General features: G+C 24.5%; 4 protein-coding genes and 1 long non-coding RNA gene across 9 annotated transcripts in view; 3 read left to right on the top strand and 2 right to left on the bottom strand.

Annotated features, from left to right (window-relative positions):
- Positions 1-4,538: 4,538 nt before the first annotated feature.
- LOC145960547 (uncharacterized) lies at positions 4,539-7,855 on the top strand. Its single transcript, XM_083080107.1, has 7 exons — positions 4,539-5,029; positions 5,294-5,559; positions 5,994-6,152; positions 6,343-6,595; positions 6,803-6,871; positions 6,956-7,045; positions 7,394-7,855. Exons 1-7 carry the CDS (start codon positions 4,745-4,747, stop codon positions 7,490-7,492), a joined length of 1,221 nt encoding a protein of 406 aa, XP_082936233.1. The 5' UTR covers positions 4,539-4,744; the 3' UTR covers positions 7,493-7,855.
- A 1,998-nt stretch (positions 7,856-9,853) lies between these two features.
- Positions 9,854-12,686, top strand: LOC145960548 (putative gustatory receptor 2a). 2 transcript variants are annotated; one of them, XM_083080109.1, is made up of 8 exons: positions 9,854-9,954; positions 10,057-10,334; positions 10,690-10,955; positions 11,410-11,562; positions 11,688-11,943; positions 12,145-12,213; positions 12,326-12,415; positions 12,568-12,686. In XM_083080109.1, the coding sequence occupies exons 2-8, from the start codon at positions 10,071-10,073 to the stop codon at positions 12,661-12,663; spliced, it is 1,194 nt and encodes a 397-aa protein (XP_082936235.1). In that variant the 5' UTR covers positions 9,854-9,954; positions 10,057-10,070; the 3' UTR covers positions 12,664-12,686. The 2 variants fall into 2 exon arrangements, with proteins under 2 accessions (XP_082936235.1, XP_082936236.1); XM_083080110.1 differs by lacking the exon at positions 9,854-9,954 and having other exon boundaries at positions 10,247-10,334; positions 10,690-10,782; positions 10,869-10,955.
- LOC145960551 (uncharacterized) overlaps positions 9,862-22,428 on the bottom strand; it is a 148,157-nt gene continuing 135,590 nt past the window's right edge. Inside the window, exon 3 of one of the 2 annotated variants that reach the window (XR_014435398.1) lies at positions 9,862-9,938. This is a non-coding gene — a long non-coding RNA (uncharacterized LOC145960551). The remainder of the gene's footprint in view (positions 9,939-22,428) is intronic. The other variant, XR_014435397.1, reaches the window with a different exon arrangement.
- LOC145960550 (uncharacterized) lies at positions 12,850-15,055 on the bottom strand. 3 transcript variants are annotated; one of them, XR_014435396.1, is made up of 5 exons: positions 14,861-15,055; positions 14,211-14,317; positions 14,042-14,142; positions 13,750-13,877; positions 12,850-13,363 (listed from the first exon to the last, which is right to left on the bottom strand). XR_014435396.1 is itself a non-coding variant. In XM_083080112.1 (4 exons), exons 2-4 carry the CDS (start codon positions 14,191-14,193, stop codon positions 13,170-13,172), a joined length of 345 nt encoding a protein of 114 aa, XP_082936238.1. In that variant the 5' UTR covers positions 14,194-14,317; positions 14,861-15,055; the 3' UTR covers positions 12,850-13,169. The 3 variants fall into 3 exon arrangements, 1 of the variants encoding a protein (XP_082936238.1); XR_014435395.1 differs by having other exon boundaries at positions 13,750-14,142; XM_083080112.1 differs by lacking the exon at positions 14,042-14,142 and having other exon boundaries at positions 14,171-14,317.
- Positions 15,057-17,492, top strand: LOC145960794 (uncharacterized). Its single transcript, XM_083080495.1, has 6 exons — positions 15,057-15,190; positions 15,325-15,495; positions 16,458-16,713; positions 16,992-17,060; positions 17,127-17,216; positions 17,427-17,492. Exons 1-6 carry the CDS (start codon positions 15,057-15,059, stop codon positions 17,490-17,492), a joined length of 786 nt encoding a protein of 261 aa, XP_082936621.1.

The following is a 22,428-nucleotide window of genomic DNA, read 5'->3' as shown; positions in this document are numbered from 1 at the left end:
ACAATCTATAAAATTTTTTATTCTAGTACATTAGATTAATAATAATTTGCGATAAATAAATTGCCCTAATGTGTTATTAATTTATATTACGGTAATTTTATATAATTTACATTGTAATATGATATAAATATTTATCCCGTTTCACGAGCAATATAAGAAAAATTATATATTTTTGATACTTCTTATTCTCTTTTTTCTCTCTATTACAAAAGAATAATTTGTATTTTATTTAATACATTAAATATAATTAACTTTAAACTATAATTACTATACTTTATTACTATAATTTATGATTAAGAAATATGCTTTAAAAAAGCATGATAAAGTTGTATTTCTTAATCAAGCATCTTCTTAAGACAATAACTTTGTAAGTAGCTGGAAATTATTGTCATTTAATTCTTTATAATATTTCTCAAAAATTATGTGGTTAATGATTCATATATTTTAATGAGATATTATCTACTGTCTATGTCAAATATAAAAAATAAGTTTATATTAAATAAAACATAGATGCTATAAACAAATCCTAATGTCAATCTTTATATGTTTAAATATTTTTTCCTATTTACTCTTATGCTATTTAATTATATCAAGTAAATTACATGTTAAATGGAGTAAATTTATGAAAGCGATGTCATCTTGATATTTGCCGATTTTATTAGATATATGTAAAATATTATATTATATAATAAGAAAAATTGCGGTATATAAAAACACATGACAGTGACATGATCAAAATTGAATGTGTTTCATACAGAAAAAAATATGTAAAAAGTGATTCAGCAGCATTATTTTAATAGTTTATACGAGTTATAAAAGATTTATTAGTGAATTTCATTAGAGTGAATCGATCATTTTTTAATATAAGTAAGTGCTATAAAGAACTATACCTACATATATGTACATATATTGCAGAAATTCATTATTGTGTTACAAATTAGTACAATTGCGAATATGCTCAACAAATGAGTTTGGATAGATAGTCAGTGTTACTTTAATGAAGCAGTGATGACCATGGCTATCCAACAGATATTGAGTCCTTTTTTCGTTACGGGCTTTATTATAGGTTTAGGAGTCTATTCCATAAAACAATCAAATTCAAGAATTCGGTGGATTATTTATTTAAATATTTTATACTCAATAATAGTCTGGTTTATTTATGTTTATCTCTATTACTATATAGTGACCCTTTTTACATGGAAGGTAATATTTCAATCCAACATTAATACAGTCGTTATGGAGATTAATATCTTTATCTCTGTTATATCCGTGACTACGACTTTCTATCATCAAAAGGTACAATTATTCTTTTAGATTTTATGTATAAATTATATATATATATATATATATATATATATATATATATATATATATATGTATATCTGATATTAATTGTAATTTTATAATCTTACATAACACAATTTTGTGAAAAATTAAAAGTCTTTTTAAACAATATTTCTTAAATTATTTAATAGCTGTATGTAATTATACTTTATACGAAGAAGAGAAAGAAAAAAAGAGACAGAAAGAGAAAAATTGTGTCATGGATCATATTAAATTGTGTGTGTATGTTTATTTTTTTTTAGAGATTTGGAACATGTTTGAAAAAGCTTGCTGCTGTGGATGATACTTTGGAAGAATTAGGCACTCCAGAAATGCATCAAAAAATGTATAAGCGATCGAAACAAACCATAATTGGATGGATTATGTACATTCTTTCTATAAACTTTTATGATACACTATGGTGGCTGAGTATACAACAAAATGCTTGGGGATTTTTTGCAGCTCATATATTAAATTATTGCAGCCATATAAATGCATTTGTGAACTTATTATTTATTTTTATCTTATGGTTTGTATAATATTTAATGTATATGTATGTATGTATATGTATATATATATATATATATATATATATATATATATATATATATATATACACACATATACATATATATATATATATATATATATATATATATATATATATATATATATATATATATATATATATATATATATATATATATATACATACATACATACATACGTATGTATGCATCTATGTATATATGTACATATGTATATATATAAATAGCAAACAGTTGTATATATTCTAAATTTTTATATATATTTTTATATATATTTTTATATTTTATCTTAGACATATTTTTATAAATTCTTTTGCAATTTTTATATTAATTGATAAATTATAGACATCACAAGATAGTATTTTGTAATTTTTTTTAAATATTTTAAATATTGTTTCTAATTTTAAATATTGTTCCATTTATATATAATTAAATAAAAAATTATATAATATATATTTAAAGTATATCATATCAATGTACATTAATATATCACAAGTATGTTCTAGAGTTGTAATATATCAGAATAATGTATTTTATAATTTGTAAAACATTGTACAAGTATATCGGTAATAGATTTGACGAAATAAACAAGCATATGAAATGTCTATTGGTGAGAGAAGAATGCGGCTTCCAATGTATATGGAGAAAACCTATTGTTGGTTTACATCGATATACTTTATGTACTCACAATTACAAGACAATGTTGTGGATCTTAATGTAAATCGGTATATGCACATGTTCGAAAAAATTATCATTTCGATGTTCATTTAATAATAAAATTTTGTAGAACTTAGTATTTCCGAAAATAATTAATTAAGAAAATCAAATTTATATGAATTCTTTCAATGCATAACGACACTTTATAGGAATAAAAAATATGATTTTCTATAATAACAAAATACATATGTCTTTTGATAGGCATCTTCATTTAGAATTATGCCGCATTGCTCGTGAATTGAATTCGATATTTGGAATGCAAATAACTTTCGAAATGTTATCCTACTTTGCAAGTATATCAACAATGTGTTATGCTTTATTCGTGATGCTAGTGCAGAAAGATATATCAATATATATATGGATTAATATTATCTATTGGGTTTCCACATTAGTAGTGAGAATCTATCTTATAAATCATATTTGTGAGAGTGTTAGAGTTAAGGTAAAACAATACATACATCTTTCAATAAAAAAAAAACATACGCACACACGTGTTTCTAATTTTTATTTAAAATATATTAATAATAAATTTCAGTTTTTATTCCAGGCTAAGAAAAGAGACAAAATAATACATCAATTAACAAATATTCTTCAATATGCTGACATTTGGGAAGAGGTAAAAAATATTATAATTGCATACAAGACAATAAATAAAACAAATTAATTAATATTTATAATAACGATTATCAATTTGCAGATTAATCAATTTACGTTGCAAGCAATGTATCATCCATTGAAGTTTACTGCAATGGATCTTTTCTATTTTGGCAATGACTTTCTTCGAAAGGTCTGTTATTTGTTTGTGATTTTCTTATTTTATCGATTTTATTTCATGTTTTAAATATAAATTATAAGAATTCAAAGAAAATTAGTTTCAAAATTATCTTTATCATAAAATTATTATTATTATTTTTCTATACTATGTATCGTATAGTAATCTTTTTTATTTTTCTTATATATTCTAATAAATGTTATTTATTCGACGAAAGTTAATTGATATATTGTTTTTTTTAGTTTTGTTTGACGGTTCTGGCATATGCCATTATCATGATACAAATATCTATGACAATACTAGTGGATGTTGAATCTTTGTCCGACGTGCCCCGTAAGAATCGTAGTTTATACACGTGAAAAAGATTTACCCAAGTGGCAAAAGTTTTACGTTTTGAACCACTTATTTTTGCGTTTTCTTCTAAGGATAAATGTAGGTGAAAACAATGATTTGAGTCAATAATTAGCTTTATTCAAAGACTTAGCTAACACGCGACTGACTGCTTTTTCTTTTCGACCGCACGACAGAGCCACTTAGACCCCCAAAAGGGCATGCACTGTAGATACAATACAGTGAAAAGAAACAGATCTCATAAAATACATAATGAAAGAAAACAGACCTCGGAGTGTATATTAGCTGGGCCTTAACAACCAGACTACTAACTAGATTAATTTTCAAAAAAGATAGTAAGAGAATATCTCATATTAAGTTCAACAATACATCAAGATTTTTTATGTGATTGTCTTAATTAAATATTATTCAAAAAGTTTGCAAAATATTAGCTATAAAGTATATGGGCTTACAATATCTTATCGTACAATCTTGTCGTACAAACATATTTTCAATAAATTAATTATATAAATACTTTTAAATACGATTATGTATTAAATTTTTTTGAAAGATAATATTTTTAGGCATTAAAAATTAAATTATATTTATATACGTATTTAATATTTATATTAATAATAAATTTTAATTAAAAGGTAATATCCAATCCTTATAATTCAAATCACATTTCACTTAAAGATTATTTTTGTGCAAATTATGTAAAGTTCTCCAATTTTCATATGAAGGTACAATATAGTAAGAATTCTGTTATAACCGTTTACGCCTTATAAAACAGCCATATGTAAATAATAATTTTGCGCAGAAATTGTCATATAATTTAGATTATCCATCTGTTTATTCTACCGTTCGATATTCATTAGTCGAATGATAGTTCCAACACATATTTCGCAGTACAATTCTAGCAAAGTTTCCTGCAGGAAGTGTGAAGAGAAAGTGAAAATAATTTTCGTGAATAATATCACAAAGTGATATTGCATATATATATTCATATATTTCATATAACAAAATATAATTTAAATTTATAATCTTGGAAACCATGATAAAGACGATTCAAGTAGCGTTGTCACCGTTATTGATTGTTGGAGCTATCTGCGGTTTGGGCTTTTTCGAATATCCTCTTGGACGACCCAGACCATATCTTACTTGTCTGTATTTTTTAATAGCATGGAGCTCTTACATGTATCTTTACTATTACATCTTAATCTATTCTAATTATACTATTATGTATACATACATGTATACATACATGTTATCCTGGACTAATATAATAATAATATTTAGCGCGATTCTGTCGATGTTTGTCAGCTTATTTCGTTTTAAGGTAGGAATTATAAATTACATTGCCTAAATTTGTTACGCTTTAATTTTTGTATATTAGAGTACTTTTTATTGATAGCATTAATCTCAATCTTTTTAAACGAATAGATAAATATCAATATTTAAGTAATATTTTTAATAGATCAGTTTTTCTCTCGTTATTTGTATTTATCATCATGGATGCAATGTCTAGAAAAGACATAGTATATCTGTGTTTATTATATTGTTTCCTATGTTTTAAATTAACTAAATTATATTATTCTTTAAGAAATTGAAAACATGTTTATATAAACTCTCTATTGTGGATGATACACTGGAAGTGCTCGGAACGTCAAAAGAATATCAACAGCTATATAAATGGACAGTTCAAATAACAATAGGATGGATTTTATTAACTTTTTTAGTGAATACATGCGATAGTATATGGTTAAACTATAAGTATTTCAGCATCAGTCGTATTTGTGTTCCGTTTGTAGCAAATCATATGTTCCACGTAAATGCCCTCAATGGTTTAATTTGGGGAATTATTCTAAGGTTGGTATATATGTACAGTTTCATAAAGCTTCTTTTAAACAATATATATATATATATATAACAAAAATATTCAAGATCTCTTTCAAATCTTTCATATTCATTGTCTTCTAGATTTCTTTTAATATTTTGAAATTTCTCTTTTATATATAATCTAAAGTAAGATTTTGTTAATTAGCATTGTTAGTTAGATAAATGTAGTATATATAAAATAGCCAAAAAATAATAAATATAATATATATGTATAATAAGTAATAACTAACAAAGAAAGAAAAAAATAGAAAAAAATAAACAAAATTTTATATAAATTTTGAATAAATATCCGGATACATACATACATATGTGTGTGTGTGTGTGTGTGTGTGTATATGTTCAGATTTTAGTTTACAATTGTAGATAATAGATTTTTTTTAATTTCAGTTTTTTATTAAATTCAGGTACATAAACACCAAATTTCATCAAATCAACGAGTGCATTCTCGACCTGGTTAAAGATGATGCAATATGCACTATTAGAAGACGAAATAAATTGATCTTAGGTAGACAGCAAAGTACAAAAGAACAAAAAGAATGTGGACAATACATGTGGATTATAATGTAATTGCAATGTAAAAACTGCAAAGTATACATAACTTTATATTTTAATTAAAACTTTAAATTAAAACTTTGATATCTTATAATGAAATAATTAATTGTATTTTTACATCAAAAATATCTTTATTCAAATTTTAACATTGTAACTTAATTGTAATTTAATTTGATTATAACATTTATAATCTGATTGTAGGCATGTTCATCTGGAATTAAGCTTCATATCACGCGAGTTGAACGAAGTATTCAGTATACAAATGACACTGCAGATGGCATCTTATTTCGCATTCTTTCTGGAATTGTGTTGCGATCTTTACACAGAATATGTAGACAAGGAAACAGATACATTAGAGCAGTTCCTAAATAAATTATTTACTTATGTCTGGGCCATTATATATACTACGAAACTTCTCGTATTAAATCATATTTGTCAAATGATTTGTGATAAGGTATAATAGAATAAAGTAATTATTAATTATTAATAAAAAAATTTAATTATCAACGGTGATAATAGATTTTACCAATTTTACCACAATGAAAATCATTAGCGAATGATATTGACATTGAATAGTTTTATTAAATTGCTTAATCTTACTTTTTTATCTAAAATTTCGATGTCGTTTGTAGGCTACAATTTTATATCAATATAATTTCAGGCAAATGAGACAATAACGATTCTTCATAAATTGTCCAATGACAATTCGGATAAAGATTTACAGGAGCAGGTAAATTATAACTGCATAATTTCATAAAGCATCTTATGTACATGTTTACATCCCATATTTATCCAGTTATTTATCTAAATTTAGATTCTACAATTTATACTACAGATAAAACGAAGGGAAGTAAAATTTTATGGTATGGGACTTTTCTATTTCGGTTATGATTTCATTCGTAAGGTACGTTGTACATTTTGCAAAAACATCAATTAATATACATCAAAAATTTAGTAAAAATTAAAAATTAAGAAAAATTAAAATTTTAATAAAATTTAATAAAAGATAAAAGTTAAAAATATTATTTAATCCTTTTTAGATTATAATATTTAAATTTAATATTAAAATATTTAAGTAATGTTAAAAAAATATTTTAATTTTTATTAATATTTTAAGCGCAATATATATTTTTCATCGTTATATTACGCAACATATATTTTTCATCGTTATATATCTCAGATCTTCTGTTCAATTTATATGATTCGGAACAAGTTTCTGTCATGTAAATGTTTATGTTCTGTCACTTTTCAGTTCTATGCGAGAATTGCAACCGTGTTGGTGATGATAATACAAATGCATATAACTTATTATGATTTATCACCGTATGATAACGCAACCGATGAAAGTTAATTAATAAAAGTTATGAAAACATATATAAGAATAAATTGTGAAAATATGTATTCATCATATCTATATGGGTATTTAAAAAAAAAATATACATATATATATATATATATATATATATATATATATATATATGTGTGTGTGTGTGTGTGTGTGCGCGCGCGCGCGTATGTGTATGTGTGTGTATAATAAGTAAAATGCAAATTTATTTATTACAATTTTTTTAAATAATATTAATTATTAATCATTCATTCCTAGTCCCTATTTTTTAAAAAACATTTTTCTGATTATAAACAGAATAATATATTATAGTGACTTTTGATAAATTATGTACAACAAACAATAATTGTGCAATAATTATTAAGATAAACAATAAGACAAATTATTTCTTTAATCAAGAAGAAGAATTTGCGCATCATTTACAGCTCGACTTTTAAGTTAAGATTAAAGAAATAATTTGTTGCATTATCCAATTAATGTTAGTTTTTAAGGAATTCGAAATATATTTACAAAAGCTCTCTAATGTGAATGACACAATAGAATTGTTTAAAATGCTAAAGGAATATTTTTATAAATTGTCCAACAAAAATTCTAACGAAAACTTATGTGAACAAATAAATTATTACTTTAATTTCATGTAATGTTTCAAGATTTTTAACTATTCTGGGGGGGGGGGTTATACATATAAACATATATACATATACATATATATATATATATGATGTTTATATCTCACACATTTATGCAATTATTTGTTTAAATTTAGACTCTAGAATTTATATTAAAACTAAAATAGAAGAAGCTAAAGTTTTTTAGTTTGAAGCTTCTGGAATAAAACTTTTCTATTTCAGTTATGAAATATTCAGTTTATTCGTAAGATACATAATCTATATTTTTTGTAAAAATTTTTTTACAAAAAATACAGATTATGTATCTTATATGTATTGTATTTTTTGTATGTTTTGTCAAAGTATAAATTAACATAAGATTAAGCTATACATTTTTCACTTAGTACAACCTTTTTTAATAATACAAATTATATAAATGTCGACGTCGTTTTTTATTAGTTAATTGCGTTCTACATGTTTTTCATCCTTATTTTATGTATATAAAATCTTCTATTCATTTTTTTTCTGGTATTCAACAAAACTGATTTTGTCATGTAAATTAAGAGCTATATGTTCCATTTCTATGCATCAGTTGCGACTCTTTTGGTGATTATAATACAGATGGATGGGTTTAATTAGTATTATGACACTTCGCTTAGCAATATCGAGGATTAAACGAACACAAAAGTAAAGTGTGAAATTGAATTAATATTTTACGTCACATCTATGCTTTTGAGAAAAATACTTATTTATATATAACTCATTCTGTGTATAATAAAAAATAAAATATAAATTCACATGTGGTTATTTTATTCTTTTCTAAATTAAATCAACACACATAGCATGCACTTACGCACTATTTATACATTAGATTCAATTAAAACATGAGCTAAAGTCTTTTGAAGTTTGATAAAAGTTTTAGCTTATTTCATTTGGACGTATATCTAATATTAGCACTGTTTTATTATTTTAGTTATATTTAGTTATATTTTATATTTTTTGCTATTTAATTTCTTAATTGTTTATTATTATTGTTTTTAAGGATTTATTATAGCAATTTTTTTATAAATAACATTTCTGAGAGACTCTACTGCTTATGTTACTTATCGACAAAAGCAATATGCCATGAACTTTATTTTCTTTTTAAATATTGAAATATTAAAATAAAATTAGAAGAAAATATTAAAATTAAAGAAATATTATATATATATACATAATATAAAAAAATAACAAGTTAACATTTCATTAAGCTTAACGTTGCCAAAATCAGAACCATCTTACGCGATTATTAATTAAATGTTAATTAAGATTATTAAAATATTAGAAATAAACAATTAAAATATTATAATGATTATAAAGTTCAATTAAAATCATAAAATGAAATATATTAATTTTCTCCTACATGTACAATAATAACAAGCACATAAATTCTTATTTGCATTAATAATACTTGTAATAAATAGATTACGAAATATTATATATGTTATGCTATATTATTCTGATATAATATTATATCATATTCGTTATTTCTTAAAAATTATATAAAAGGTTAGATAAATTTAACATTTCTATTTGCTTTCCTTTCTCCCACTTAAAAAGAATGATTCATATTTCATTCAATTCACTTAATTCGTATTTGCTATAGGGATGCAATATCGTAGAAATTTGCGGCCTTTTATGACCTTGTAAAATTACATATGTATAGATAACAATTCCGCAAGGAGAGAGAAATGTATAATCTATCTAATCTAAAATCTTGTCCACTTACTTATTATGTCGGTCGATATTCGCTGGTCGAAAGGCAGTTAGTATCGCAGTAATACTCGTAAAGTTTCCGAGAGGATCTACAAAAAAAAGGAGGTAAGAACTTTTGAGATTTAAAAGCTATTAAAATAAGAGCTTTTGCAAAAATTCGTATTCATATCTCATATAGCAAAATATAGTTCAAATTTGTAATGTTAGGTGATTCAAAAATTATGACGAAAACAATCCAGGCAGCTCTGTCACCGCTATTGATCGTCAGTTCATTCTGTGGTTTGGGCTTCTTCGAATATCCTTTTGGACGATCTAGACCATATTTTACTTATTCGTATTTCTTGATTACATGGAGCCTTTATACGTATCTTTTCTATTATCTAGTTTATACTAGTTACACCGCATATATATTCATGTCTTGGTTTAATGTAATAATAATAATCACCGCAATTGTATCGATGTTTGTCAGTCTGCTTCGTTTTAAGGTAAAAATTCAGAATTATATTTCATTTGTTGTGTCAAATCTTATTTATTCAAATCTCTCTTAATTAAGAGAATTAATTTCGATTCTTCATGATTATAAGAAAATTTAAATTTAAAAAAATGTTTCTTTAATTTGTACTTACATCATATTATTTATCGCAGACAAAATATTTAAAAATATTAATGCATTTGTATTTATATATTATATGTCTCTCTATCTGTTCTAAATAAATCATATTTATATTTTAAAAACTAATAATAATATTAATGACCCTTTTTTAAGAAAACATTTATAATTCATTATTACTAAATAGTATTTCTAATATATTATACAATCAATTGATGTTATATTCCAAGGAATTAAAAATGTGTTTGCGTAAACTTTCCATCGTGGATGACATGTTGGAAATGCTTGGAACGCCGAAAGAGTATCGACAGCTGTACAATTGGGTAATTGGAATAATAATTGGATGGACTGCACTGGTTTTTCTCATAAATGCATCTGACAGTTTGTGGTTGAACTACGAATATTTCAGTCTCACTCGTATCTGTGTTCCATTTGTGGCAAATCATTTAATTCACATCAATACTCTCAATGTTTTGATCTGGGTAACTATTCTGAGGTCAGTACATATATGTATTTTTTAAGTTATTTAATCATGTGTAACAAAAATATTTTTAAAAATACTTACAATATAAAAAATTAAGGAATTTTATAAATTTTGTAGATATTTTGATATGCATTTTTTAATACTTTAATACACATATCGTTTGAGTTCAAATTATTCCAATTAGCATTATTTATTTAAAGAGCGTTATAATGTGATCTTAAAAAACATTATTTTTTGTATATATAATTAAATATAAAATTTATTAAAATAATAAATATATAAGATAGAAAAATAGGGAAAAAAGATATATTCTTTTTTATATTAAACTTAATATTATAATTTAGATTATTTTTACAATTTATTAATACAATGGAAAAATATATATATACTAAATATTCTAATTTTTTAAATCTAAGATCAGCTAGATATCGAATTTTTTCCAGCTCTAGTTCTTCATTAAATTTAGATACACTGAGTCCAGATTTCAACGGGTTAACGAATATATTCATGATATATTAGAAGATCGGCGTACCAAAGGACAGAATAAATTAACATTACAATTAACTGATCCACAAAGAATAAAAATCAAAAAATGTAAACAATATATATGGATTTTAAGGTAATTAGAATGAAATCAGAATGAATCAATAAGTAGAGGGAAAATATGTTTCTACATACCTTTCTTTTTATATTTTTTTACACATTCTTGTAACTTATTTTAATTACTTTTATGATTCGATACAGTCATATCCATCTACAGTTATGCCTCATATCACGTGAACTGAACAAAATATTCAGCATACCAATGACGCTACAAATGGGATGTTACTTTGTGTTGTTCGTGGATGTATCTCGCCACATTTATCGGTCATATATAGATAGAAATGCAGCTATTGTAGTTGGACAAGTCCTGGATAATGTATTTACCTACATATGGGGTGTTTTACATAACGCGAAGTTTCTCGCGTTAAATCTTATGTGTCAAAATCTCTGCAATAAGGTAATAAAATGAAATAATAGTCAATTAATTACAATTAATATACAAAGACTAAACAATATAAATATTGCAAAATTTGTAATAACAAAAAATATGATGATAAATCAAACTACTGCTAAACAATTTTCATCCAAAAATATTTAACATCATTTTTTCTACATCAATTTTTCAAGTAACATAGCAAATTTTTGTATACGATTTTAGGCGAATGAGACAATAGCAATTCTTTATAAATTATTCCCTAAAAATCCTGAAGAAGACTTACGAGAGCAGGTAAATTTATATATTTCAGTATATATAATTTCATATGATGTACTATAATCAACTGTTCCGTATATACGTTATGTTTGTACCTCACATTTATCAATTATTTATTTAAATTTAGATTCTACAATTTATACTACAAATAAAACAGAGAGAGCTAAAATTTTCTGGTATGGGGTTTTTCAATTTTGGTTATAACTTTGTTCGTAAGGTATGCCTACGTTGTGTTTATAAAAAAATATAAATTAATATCAAATAAAATACATATATAGAAAAAAAATTGTATTAAAGTAATATATACAGTGTTTTTTCTTAAGAAAGTCTTTATTATCGACTAAAAAGAGCAAAAACATATTTTTTTAGTTCTACGTCTCAGTTGTGACCGTCTTAGTGATTATAATACAGATGCATATTCCTAATCCGCATCATGCTATTCCATCTGATAATGGTAAATATTAAGCAAATACATAAAAATAAACAATGAAGAGGATATATATATATATATATATATATATATATGTATATGAATTTTATTCTGTATATGATGAAAAATAAAATGCCAATATACGTCCATTTCTCATTCTTTCAAATAAATTTTTATTCTTACTTATTTATAAATTCCCAATTTATTTAAAAAAAAATTATTTTAGATATAAAGTGGAACAAAATAACCTATGAAAACTTAAGACTACATAAATTTAAGTAACTTCATTACATATTCTTTATTTCATAATAACTCTATGTTGTTTTGTTCATACTTCCCATATAGAAATAGCCAGACTTGACAACAGGGCCAATGCTTGGCCCGATATATGGTAACCGATGATTAGTCGATACTTGGTATTCTATGTTGGCCCATGCTTGGGGAATAATTGGGTGCCATTTACATAAGACAACGCTACACTTTGCTACAACGCCAATGCTTGGCTCGATATACGGTGACCAATGATTGGTCAATACTTGGCTTACTGTATTCGCCCATGCCTGGCATTTTCAAATTTGCTAGAAAATTCTAGAAACTTGGCGGGTATAAAATAGCCAACGAAAGAAATCCTCTGCGCAGTCCGTAACCACTCTAAATTCGTTGTCGCACAGCATATCTTTTTTTTCGCAACAATTTTGCAGCAATCGCTCGAGTCCGAGTAAACGTTTTTTATTGCTTTGTTGCAGAAATAAATTATTATCAATATATACTTATAAAATAGTTTATTGGATATTTTTCGAATTTTTATTAAAAATACATTAACATATAATAATTATATATAAGTATTCTTAATAAAAAGGGAAAAAATTTTTAGTAAAATATATTTTGATAAATGTATATTTGTAAAAATGTATTAACGCGATAAAGCAATAAAAAAAAATAATTTGGCTAAGTCGAGCATCGTAAGAACGATATTATTAGCCAAGTATTGGCATAATAGATTAGCCATTAATGGCAAAATATTGGCAAGATATATTGACCATTAATGGCTTAATATTGGCAAGATATATTGACTATTAATGGCTCATCATTGGTTACCATGTTTGGCCGTACATTGTTACCTATTGCTGGACCGAAGTTATCATTCCAGAGAAGTCCCATTGCTGGGCCAGTCATAGGCGCCATTATCGCGCCAATATTGGTGACTTGGCAACCAATTTTGGGCCAGAATAGGACCGTTAGTAAAACCCTATAGGGATTAATACGAATAATATTATTTCTTTACAAGATCAATTCTTTTAATTTGCTTAAGTGCTAACGTAATTTATACTGAATTTATAATTATGATAACATCTTCCCGACCAAAGTCGAGTACTTTCTTATAGTATCATAACAGACACAAAGTGAGTGTACAATTCAATCTTGACGAGAAATTGTCATGAAAAATATTCAAGCAGTTATACGTCCACTTTCGATCGTGTTGTGCTTATGCGGATTCAAAGTATTCGAATTTCCTGGAAATCGACCAAGATTATGTCTTACCATTTTTTATATTTTATTGACATGGCTGTTTTATATATACTTCTTTATTGAAGCGTGGATATTTCTTAATAAATTTGAAATTGGCATGCCCATAATAACTATGTTTAACATAAGTTTTTCAATAGCATATACATTGCTTAGCATGATCTATAACAAGGTATGATAATTTAAAATAATTTTGCAAGTATTAAAAAAGTGATAATATGCATATGACGCTTTTTATTATATTTAAAACAAAATATTGCAACATATTGAAAATGATATAGGTTATATATATAATATATAACGTAATATTTCGTTATATATATATATATATATTGAAAATGGTGCAGGTCTGTTTTTCGTTATATATATATATATATATATATATAACGAAAAACAGACCTGCACCATTTTCAATTTACAGTAACACATTAAAAGCACATATAACCACATATTCAAATTTAAAAAATATCTAAACAAATAAATTTAAATTTAAATAATAATATAGGATGTAAAATATAAGATAAATCTAACCTACTATTATATCTAATCTAAACTATCACTTATACATATAAAATATATATATATAAGACATAAATATCTAAAAATTGTTCAAATCTTTTCGACTTTATACATATTTTAAAGACCATTGTACACTTTAATATTATTTGATACTATTAAATAATATTACAAATATCCCTATCTTACTTATGCGCAATTCTCAGAATATATATTCCCTTTCTATACAATGTAATGCTTTTAGAAATTTAAAAATTGCCTGAACAAGTTAGATATTGTGACTGATACTTTGGAGAAACTTGGGACGCCAAAAAATTACATAAAATTACACATAAGTGTTAAATGTTTAATCATTGGATGGATTATGTCAATTTTCTTCTTGAATATGGCTGACAGTTTATGGATAATTGGACGTATTCCTAAATCTTACGTTATAATAGCTATATATCAAACGTTCGTTCTAAATCATACGTTTCACCTAAACATGCTCTATGACTTGACATTTATGATGCTGTTAAGGTATATATTGATAACATTGCAATAAAACTGACTTTCATTATAAAATGAAATTCAACGACAAATCATGCACATATTATTTATTCTAAATTATTAATTATAGAAATTAATTATTCTATATTATATTTTGAGTACAGATACATCGAATTTCAATTCAAACATATAAATCAGCATATTCAAGAACTTATAGAAGAAACGAAACAGCGAGTACAACATATCTGGGCAACCACTGAGCGATCCAGTTCTTTTTTAACTCATCAACATATGTCTGACACTGAAACAATTAAGCAACTCGTATGGATTTTAATGTAAGTTGTATAAAAAAAGAAAAATTAAATAAAATTGAAATTACCTCGAATAATGATAATTAAAAATTAAATCAAAATTGAGGCAAATTAAAGCCACAGTACGATAGTTGGAGCGCAAAAAAAACAACACTTCCTTCCTTCTAATTACTTATATATTTCTAATTGAATATTATTACATTAACAAGAACGTTTCGGATCATTTTTTGATCCATCTTCAGCGCGACATTAATAATGTGTTAAAAAGTGTTATATATACGGTGATGCATTAAATTATAAGATGATTTGTCCTCTGACGCGCAGATAACGCTAAGTTGTATCTCGCGGAAATCTGATAAGCACATTGTTCCAAATAATTTTTCTAATTATTGTATTATAGTGTGCCAATATGTTAAATGCCAATAAATCAGATTCTACGCTTTTTACAAATTGATAACTGTATGCTGTTGTATATCTCTCATGATAACTTAAGATTTAATGAATAGGTGTTTTTTCTTTGCGCTCCAATTATCGCGCTGTGGTTCTAATTTGTTTTAATTTTGATTTAATTTTTAAACAAAGAAAAAATATTTATTACATATAATATGCACAGTACTAAAATTATTTTTAACAATAATAGAATTAGTCATATGATAAAATGTCTGATAAAATAACAATATTTATTGCCTTTATTGTGTTACGAAAAAAAAAATATATTTACATAACTTGATAAAGAGCACTCAAAACCAAAGATAATAAGAGCGGTCATTGTCTCTTACCCCTTTTAGTTGATTTTCTGATTCGCAACTAAGCTTAGAATATTGCATGAAGGAGAGAAAAAGATTTCCGTAATCAAAGAAATTTTAAAGAATTACAGATATATAAAATAAAAATCTATTATAATATGTATATAATAAAAATTTAAGCAATATATACATAAATTTAATAAATATTATACAATGATCGTTAATCAAATTGTTTTATAGGCATGTACATCTGGAACTAAGCTCGATATCACGTGAATTAAATACAGTATTTGGATTTCAAATGGTAATGCAGGTGATCACATTACAGATTGCTATAATACAGGTTGCTTATGGCTTTTATAAAGCAATTATGGTGATAAGTACATACTCGATGTATTTAATGGCAATCGATGTTTTGTTAGCTTTATTTTGGGGTATAATCAACATCATAAAAATGATTACTTTTAATTGTGTCTGCGAAAGAATTTGCACCCAGGTATGTTCTTCTATAAAAGAATAATATAGAAAATAATCTATATAATTAAACAATATTTATATAATTCACTATTTTGTTATTCATATACGTCAATAAAATGTTAGTACAGATATATTTATGGAAAAAATTCTTTAATTATTTATGTTGAGCATCAGTCAAAGCTGTTCTAAAACGATTTTGCTGCATTTCAAAAATTATAAAAGCCTTAATCATATTAGTATATTGAATTTAATTATCTTTAATTAATATTAATATTATTTAATTAATATTAATATTAGGCAAATAGAATTGAGTTGTTTCTCAATAAATTGACAAACCTTACTATTGATGTCGAAACGCAGAACAATGTAAGCGAGGATTCTTATTTTATATCTATAAATTTAACGCGTTTCTAATTATATAATTAATTATAGATTACGCAGTTTCTCTTACATTTATTACGGCGACCACTTAGAATTTCTGGGCTTGGATTTTATTTTTATGGTTATCACTTCTTACAATGGGTTTGTATTTATTTAGATATAACACGATTATCAATCTCCAAATTGCAAACTTCTAACTAGGTTCAAACTGTATTAAGTTATAATCTTAGTATTAAAAATAAGATATTTATTACACAGAATTTATAATATTATTAATTATTCTAATTATTCTCTATTCTATTTCCTTAAGGAATAGAATGGCTTTAATATAAGGAACAATTTTTCTTTCAGATTGTGGGAAATGTTGCCACACTCATAATAATTGTGATACAAACACAAGCATTTGAAAAATATTAAAAATATCACATTGTTTAAAAAAATGAAGAAACAAATTAAATAATATTTGAAAACACAAATATACATTTTAGTTTATACATTTTAGCTTATACGACTCTGATGTACTATAAAGTCATTGTTTATATCGAGTGACTAAATGTATAAAAATCAAATTTATAAAAGTATGCATAAAAATATACGTAAAATGATATCTATATATGATGATATGTGATATTATATTCCTTATATTTTTTATAAATATATAGGATTTTGATGCACATCAAATACTCAGCGTATAAATTAAAAGTTTGTATCTTTATTCTTTATGTATACGAATAGACACGCAAAATTCTGTATATATATATATTTATTTATTTTATTGATAAAATTATAAAATTTTCCCAACTATATATCAATGTATCTATTAATTTTCAAGGCTATATCTCCATTTCTTACTCTTTTATATTTATACAGACTAGATAGAATGTTTGATAATATAATCAACTGAAATTGTCTATAATTTGATATTGCTTTACTTCAATATCAGAGCGAGATATTTCTTCAAAAAATGTAAATTTTTATTTGGCTATAGATGAACAAATCAATATAATTTTTGCAGCGTACACGCTATTTAATTTATTTTACAATAAAGTAATTTAACATAATTTTGCACGTATTAAAAAAATATAAATACTTCCTCATATTTCTTCATAATTCTAAAAGAAAATATTCAAACATATTATTAATTTCTCTATCCTTCTACATTTATAGTTCTGGAAATATTTAACATATGTATAAAGCTTTTATTTTTTTAATGCATGTCTTTTAGAAATTTAGGGACTGTCTGAAGAAACTAGAATAATACAATGAATAATACATTAGAAAAGCTTGAAATACCAAAAAATTATATAACATTACGTATTCAAATTAAATGACTAATTATTGAATTGCATTAATTCTTTTACACTCGACAGTTTATGATTCATCGAACATGTTTCCAATTCTTATGTCATAATGGCTATATGCGTTCGTCATAAACTATCCGTTTCAAACACGATTTACGATCTGACATTCATCTGACATGATATTGCTAAGGTACATATAGATAACATTATGAAATGTAACAAAAGTGGTTTTTATTAAAACATAAAAATGCAGCGATTGTCTATAAATTATTTACAGAAATAAATTATTTTCCCTGCAATCTAATTATTATCAAATAATTATCCCGTATTATTATTATTTTTTCAATAGACATATTGAATCTCAATTCGAGGACATAAATCAGTATATTGAAGAATTAACGAAGCAGGAGAAACCGCAAGTGAGGCATGCCAGGACGAATTCCACTTTGTTCCTAATTCATCAGAGCTTCTATTGAAACATCTAAATCAATCATATGAATCCTGATGTAAGAATTATTTACAGAAGCGATTTTCAAATAACAATAACATAGCATATAGCAATAATAGAATAAAATCGTATATCAGAAAATTTAGAACAAAAAAGTATCATTTATTATCTTTATTCAATAAGAGAATAAATAATTATATTTATATAATTTAATAAATATCTAATTGTCTCTAATACATAGAGAAATATAGATTAGAAATGATGCACATATTCATGTTAATATAATTAATTATATTTATTAGAGAGAGAAATTCCCAATAAATAAGGTAATATTAGCAACTATAGCGTGTTAATATATAGATTAATATATTTTATTCAAAATATATTAACAGACATATATCAAGATATCCATATAAACATAAGATAAGATAATTTTTTTCCAGTTTTCAACTATTTTATTTGCTTAAGAATAATTTTCTTTGCAGCATACACACAGATCGATTTATTAATCTACATAAGTGCTAATGCAAGCTATTGTTAGAATTAAAAAAATAGTTATCTCCTCAATTATATATATCAATCAATATATATAGACGATATAAATTTTATTATCTCATATTCGCAAGAGACGTTTAGTTTTTGCCTCGTAAAGTAAGTTCTTAGGTGAATCCCGCGAAGAAATGGTTATAAAGAATGTTGAAGTGGCTATATTTCCACTTTTAATCGTATTGTGCTTATGCGGAGTCGAGGTGTTTGAATATCCTCAAGGTCAACCAAGATTATTATTCAGCATCTTTTATATTCTGATATCATGGTCGCTTCATATTTATCTCATCATCAAAGCGAAAATATTTTGCCAAACTATCAAACTTTTCAAATTTGATTTACCTATACAAGTTATAGCTAACATGATTATCGGAATGTTGAATGTGGTGCTTACCCTCTATTATGACAAGGTATACATATAGCGTGATCATTAATTAATAAATTGCAAATAATGATTTCTTCATATTATCTCACACACATTTGCAATCTAACAATAAATTGAAAAGAAAATATTCGCAAATCATGTCATTATATGATTTTTTTTTTAAAAAAGATCTTGCCTCAAATTGATGTAAAAGTTGCTTCACATTATACAACATGATATAAAGCAGTGAAATATTTTTCTATAATACATACTATAAACTTAATTATATAACATAATTATATAATGTAATCATTCACATATTAAATTTGCAATGACACATAAAGACAAATATTGTTAAGTTTAAGGAAAAATATTTTCTTGCGTCATATCATGTTGTGGTATTAACAGATAAATTAGTAAAAAAATATTACAAATTTTAACAAATATAATTAATTATAATTCGTTTTTATCTAGCAAAGTTTTCGAAACAGTAGATTTATTAAAATAACAAAATAATCACATAAATTATAAATATCTGAAATATGTAACTATGTGTGCAAGGATCTAAAAGATCTTAATATCTTAATATTACACCAATATTTAATATTTAAATATTTTTTAATTATCTCTTCACATTTGAATTTTATTTTTTATACAAAGTTTAATAGTATATAAATATCTTTGTCTTTATATGTGTAGTTTTCGAAATATATATCTCTTCTTGTTATGATGTATCTCTTTCAGAAATTTAAAGGTTGTCTAAATAGATTAAATATTGTAAACGAGACATTAGAGAAACTTGGAACGCCGAAAAATTATATGAAACTGCGCAAACGAATTATATGGCTGATCATTGAATGGGTCATCTTGACCATTTTTTTAGATATAATCGATATTCAATGGTTTTCTATACGCATACCAAGATCTCAATGGTTTTCTATACGCATACCAAGATCTCAAACCGCAGCTATATGCTTGGCGTTAATTATAAATTATGCGCATCGTATCAATGTAATTTATGATTTCAAATACATGATACTATTTGGGTTTGTACATAACATTGCAATGTAATAAAGATTATTTTTAATATAACACAAAATTATCGAATTAACATTGAATTATCATTAATAAGACAAATCATACACAAATTTAATCTGTAAATAAATTATAAATTACATTTTGCTTGGTATTCTATACACAGATATATAAAAACTCAATTTGAACATATTAACCAACATATTCAGAAATTAACAGAATTGAAAAAACGACAAGTGAGACATGCCTGGGCGACATCCACTTTTTCTATAATGAATCGCCACATGACTGGCACTGAAATATCTAAGCGAAGCATATGGATCTTAATGTAAGGATAATCAAAAATATTAAAACATTTTTTTTAAGTAAGAGCAGCTCTTGAATTGCCTACTGCGATAATAATATAATTGTATACATAGTAAGAGACTTATATACATATAATATTTACATACTTGAAAAAAATAACATTTAATTACTATTATTGTACAATTTAGTACATTAAAACACAAATAATACATTTACATAATTTAATAAAATTTAGTTGCTTTTTAAAAATATAGAAAATCTCAATAAAAAATATATAGTACTATAGAAACTTTGAAAATTTAATCTGATAAAAAGATTTTGTAACTATGAATAAAGTTTGAGCTGTAAACGCATAAAATCAATTCATTATATTTTATTATATATTTTACGTAATGCTTCAAAAATATCATTCATTAAGTGCATTTTGCAGGCATGTTCATCATGAATTATGTTCGATATCGTGTGAATTAACTAGGATATTTGGATTGCAAATGATACTGCAAGCTATTGTAATTCAACTTTATACAATTCAGCTTATTTTCGAATTCTATGAATATAATATGGTCACGAAAATAAATGACAATACATATAAATTAACGATTAATTCTTTAAATACTTACGTTTGGTTTACTGTCATCATTGCCAAAATGATTATTTTTAATTATATCTGCGAGGGACTTTGCACTCAGGTATACTTATTTAGATTAAATACTATGAAAAATCAAATAATTATAATAAAATAATAGAATATGTGTTTTTATGTATATATTTATTTTTAAAACGTGTTCTTTTTTGGTCACTTATCTTGATAAATAGCTCAAAATCTTTCACAACTAGTAAATTTTATATTAATCGAAAAATATAATAAGTTTTTTATAGCTTATATTTTAATCCACATACACATGCATTATATATAATAGAATTATACTAACATTAGGCAAATAGAACTGAGTTATTTCTCAACAGTTTAACAAATTTTTCAATTTTTGACGTTGAGACACAGGAAAATGTAAGCAATGTACATATAAAAGAATTTAAATAAATGTATATTTACGTAAAATTTAGAGTTTTAATTAATTATTTACAGATCATGCAATTTTTATTGCAAATATTTCAGAGGCCACTAAGAATCTCCGCACTCGAATTTTTCTATTTCGGTTATAAATTCATATATAAGGTCTGTTATTTTTCTATAAATATAATTATTATTCTATAATTATCATTATATGTAACAAAAATAAAATTTTTGTTACATATAATATTAACTTAGATAATCAAATATCTGGCATATATTATTAAAAGACAAATAATATAAAAAGAAAATTTTTTTCAGTGTGTAAACTATATTGGATC

This window comes from Camponotus vicinus, unplaced genomic scaffold (genome assembly GCF_025532165.1).
Source record: "Camponotus vicinus isolate PSW18456_S1 unplaced genomic scaffold, iyCamVici1.0 SCAF_10, whole genome shotgun sequence".
Lineage (NCBI taxonomy): Eukaryota > Metazoa > Arthropoda > Insecta > Hymenoptera > Formicidae > Camponotus > Camponotus vicinus.
This window is presented reverse-complemented; position numbering and strand designations above follow the sequence as displayed.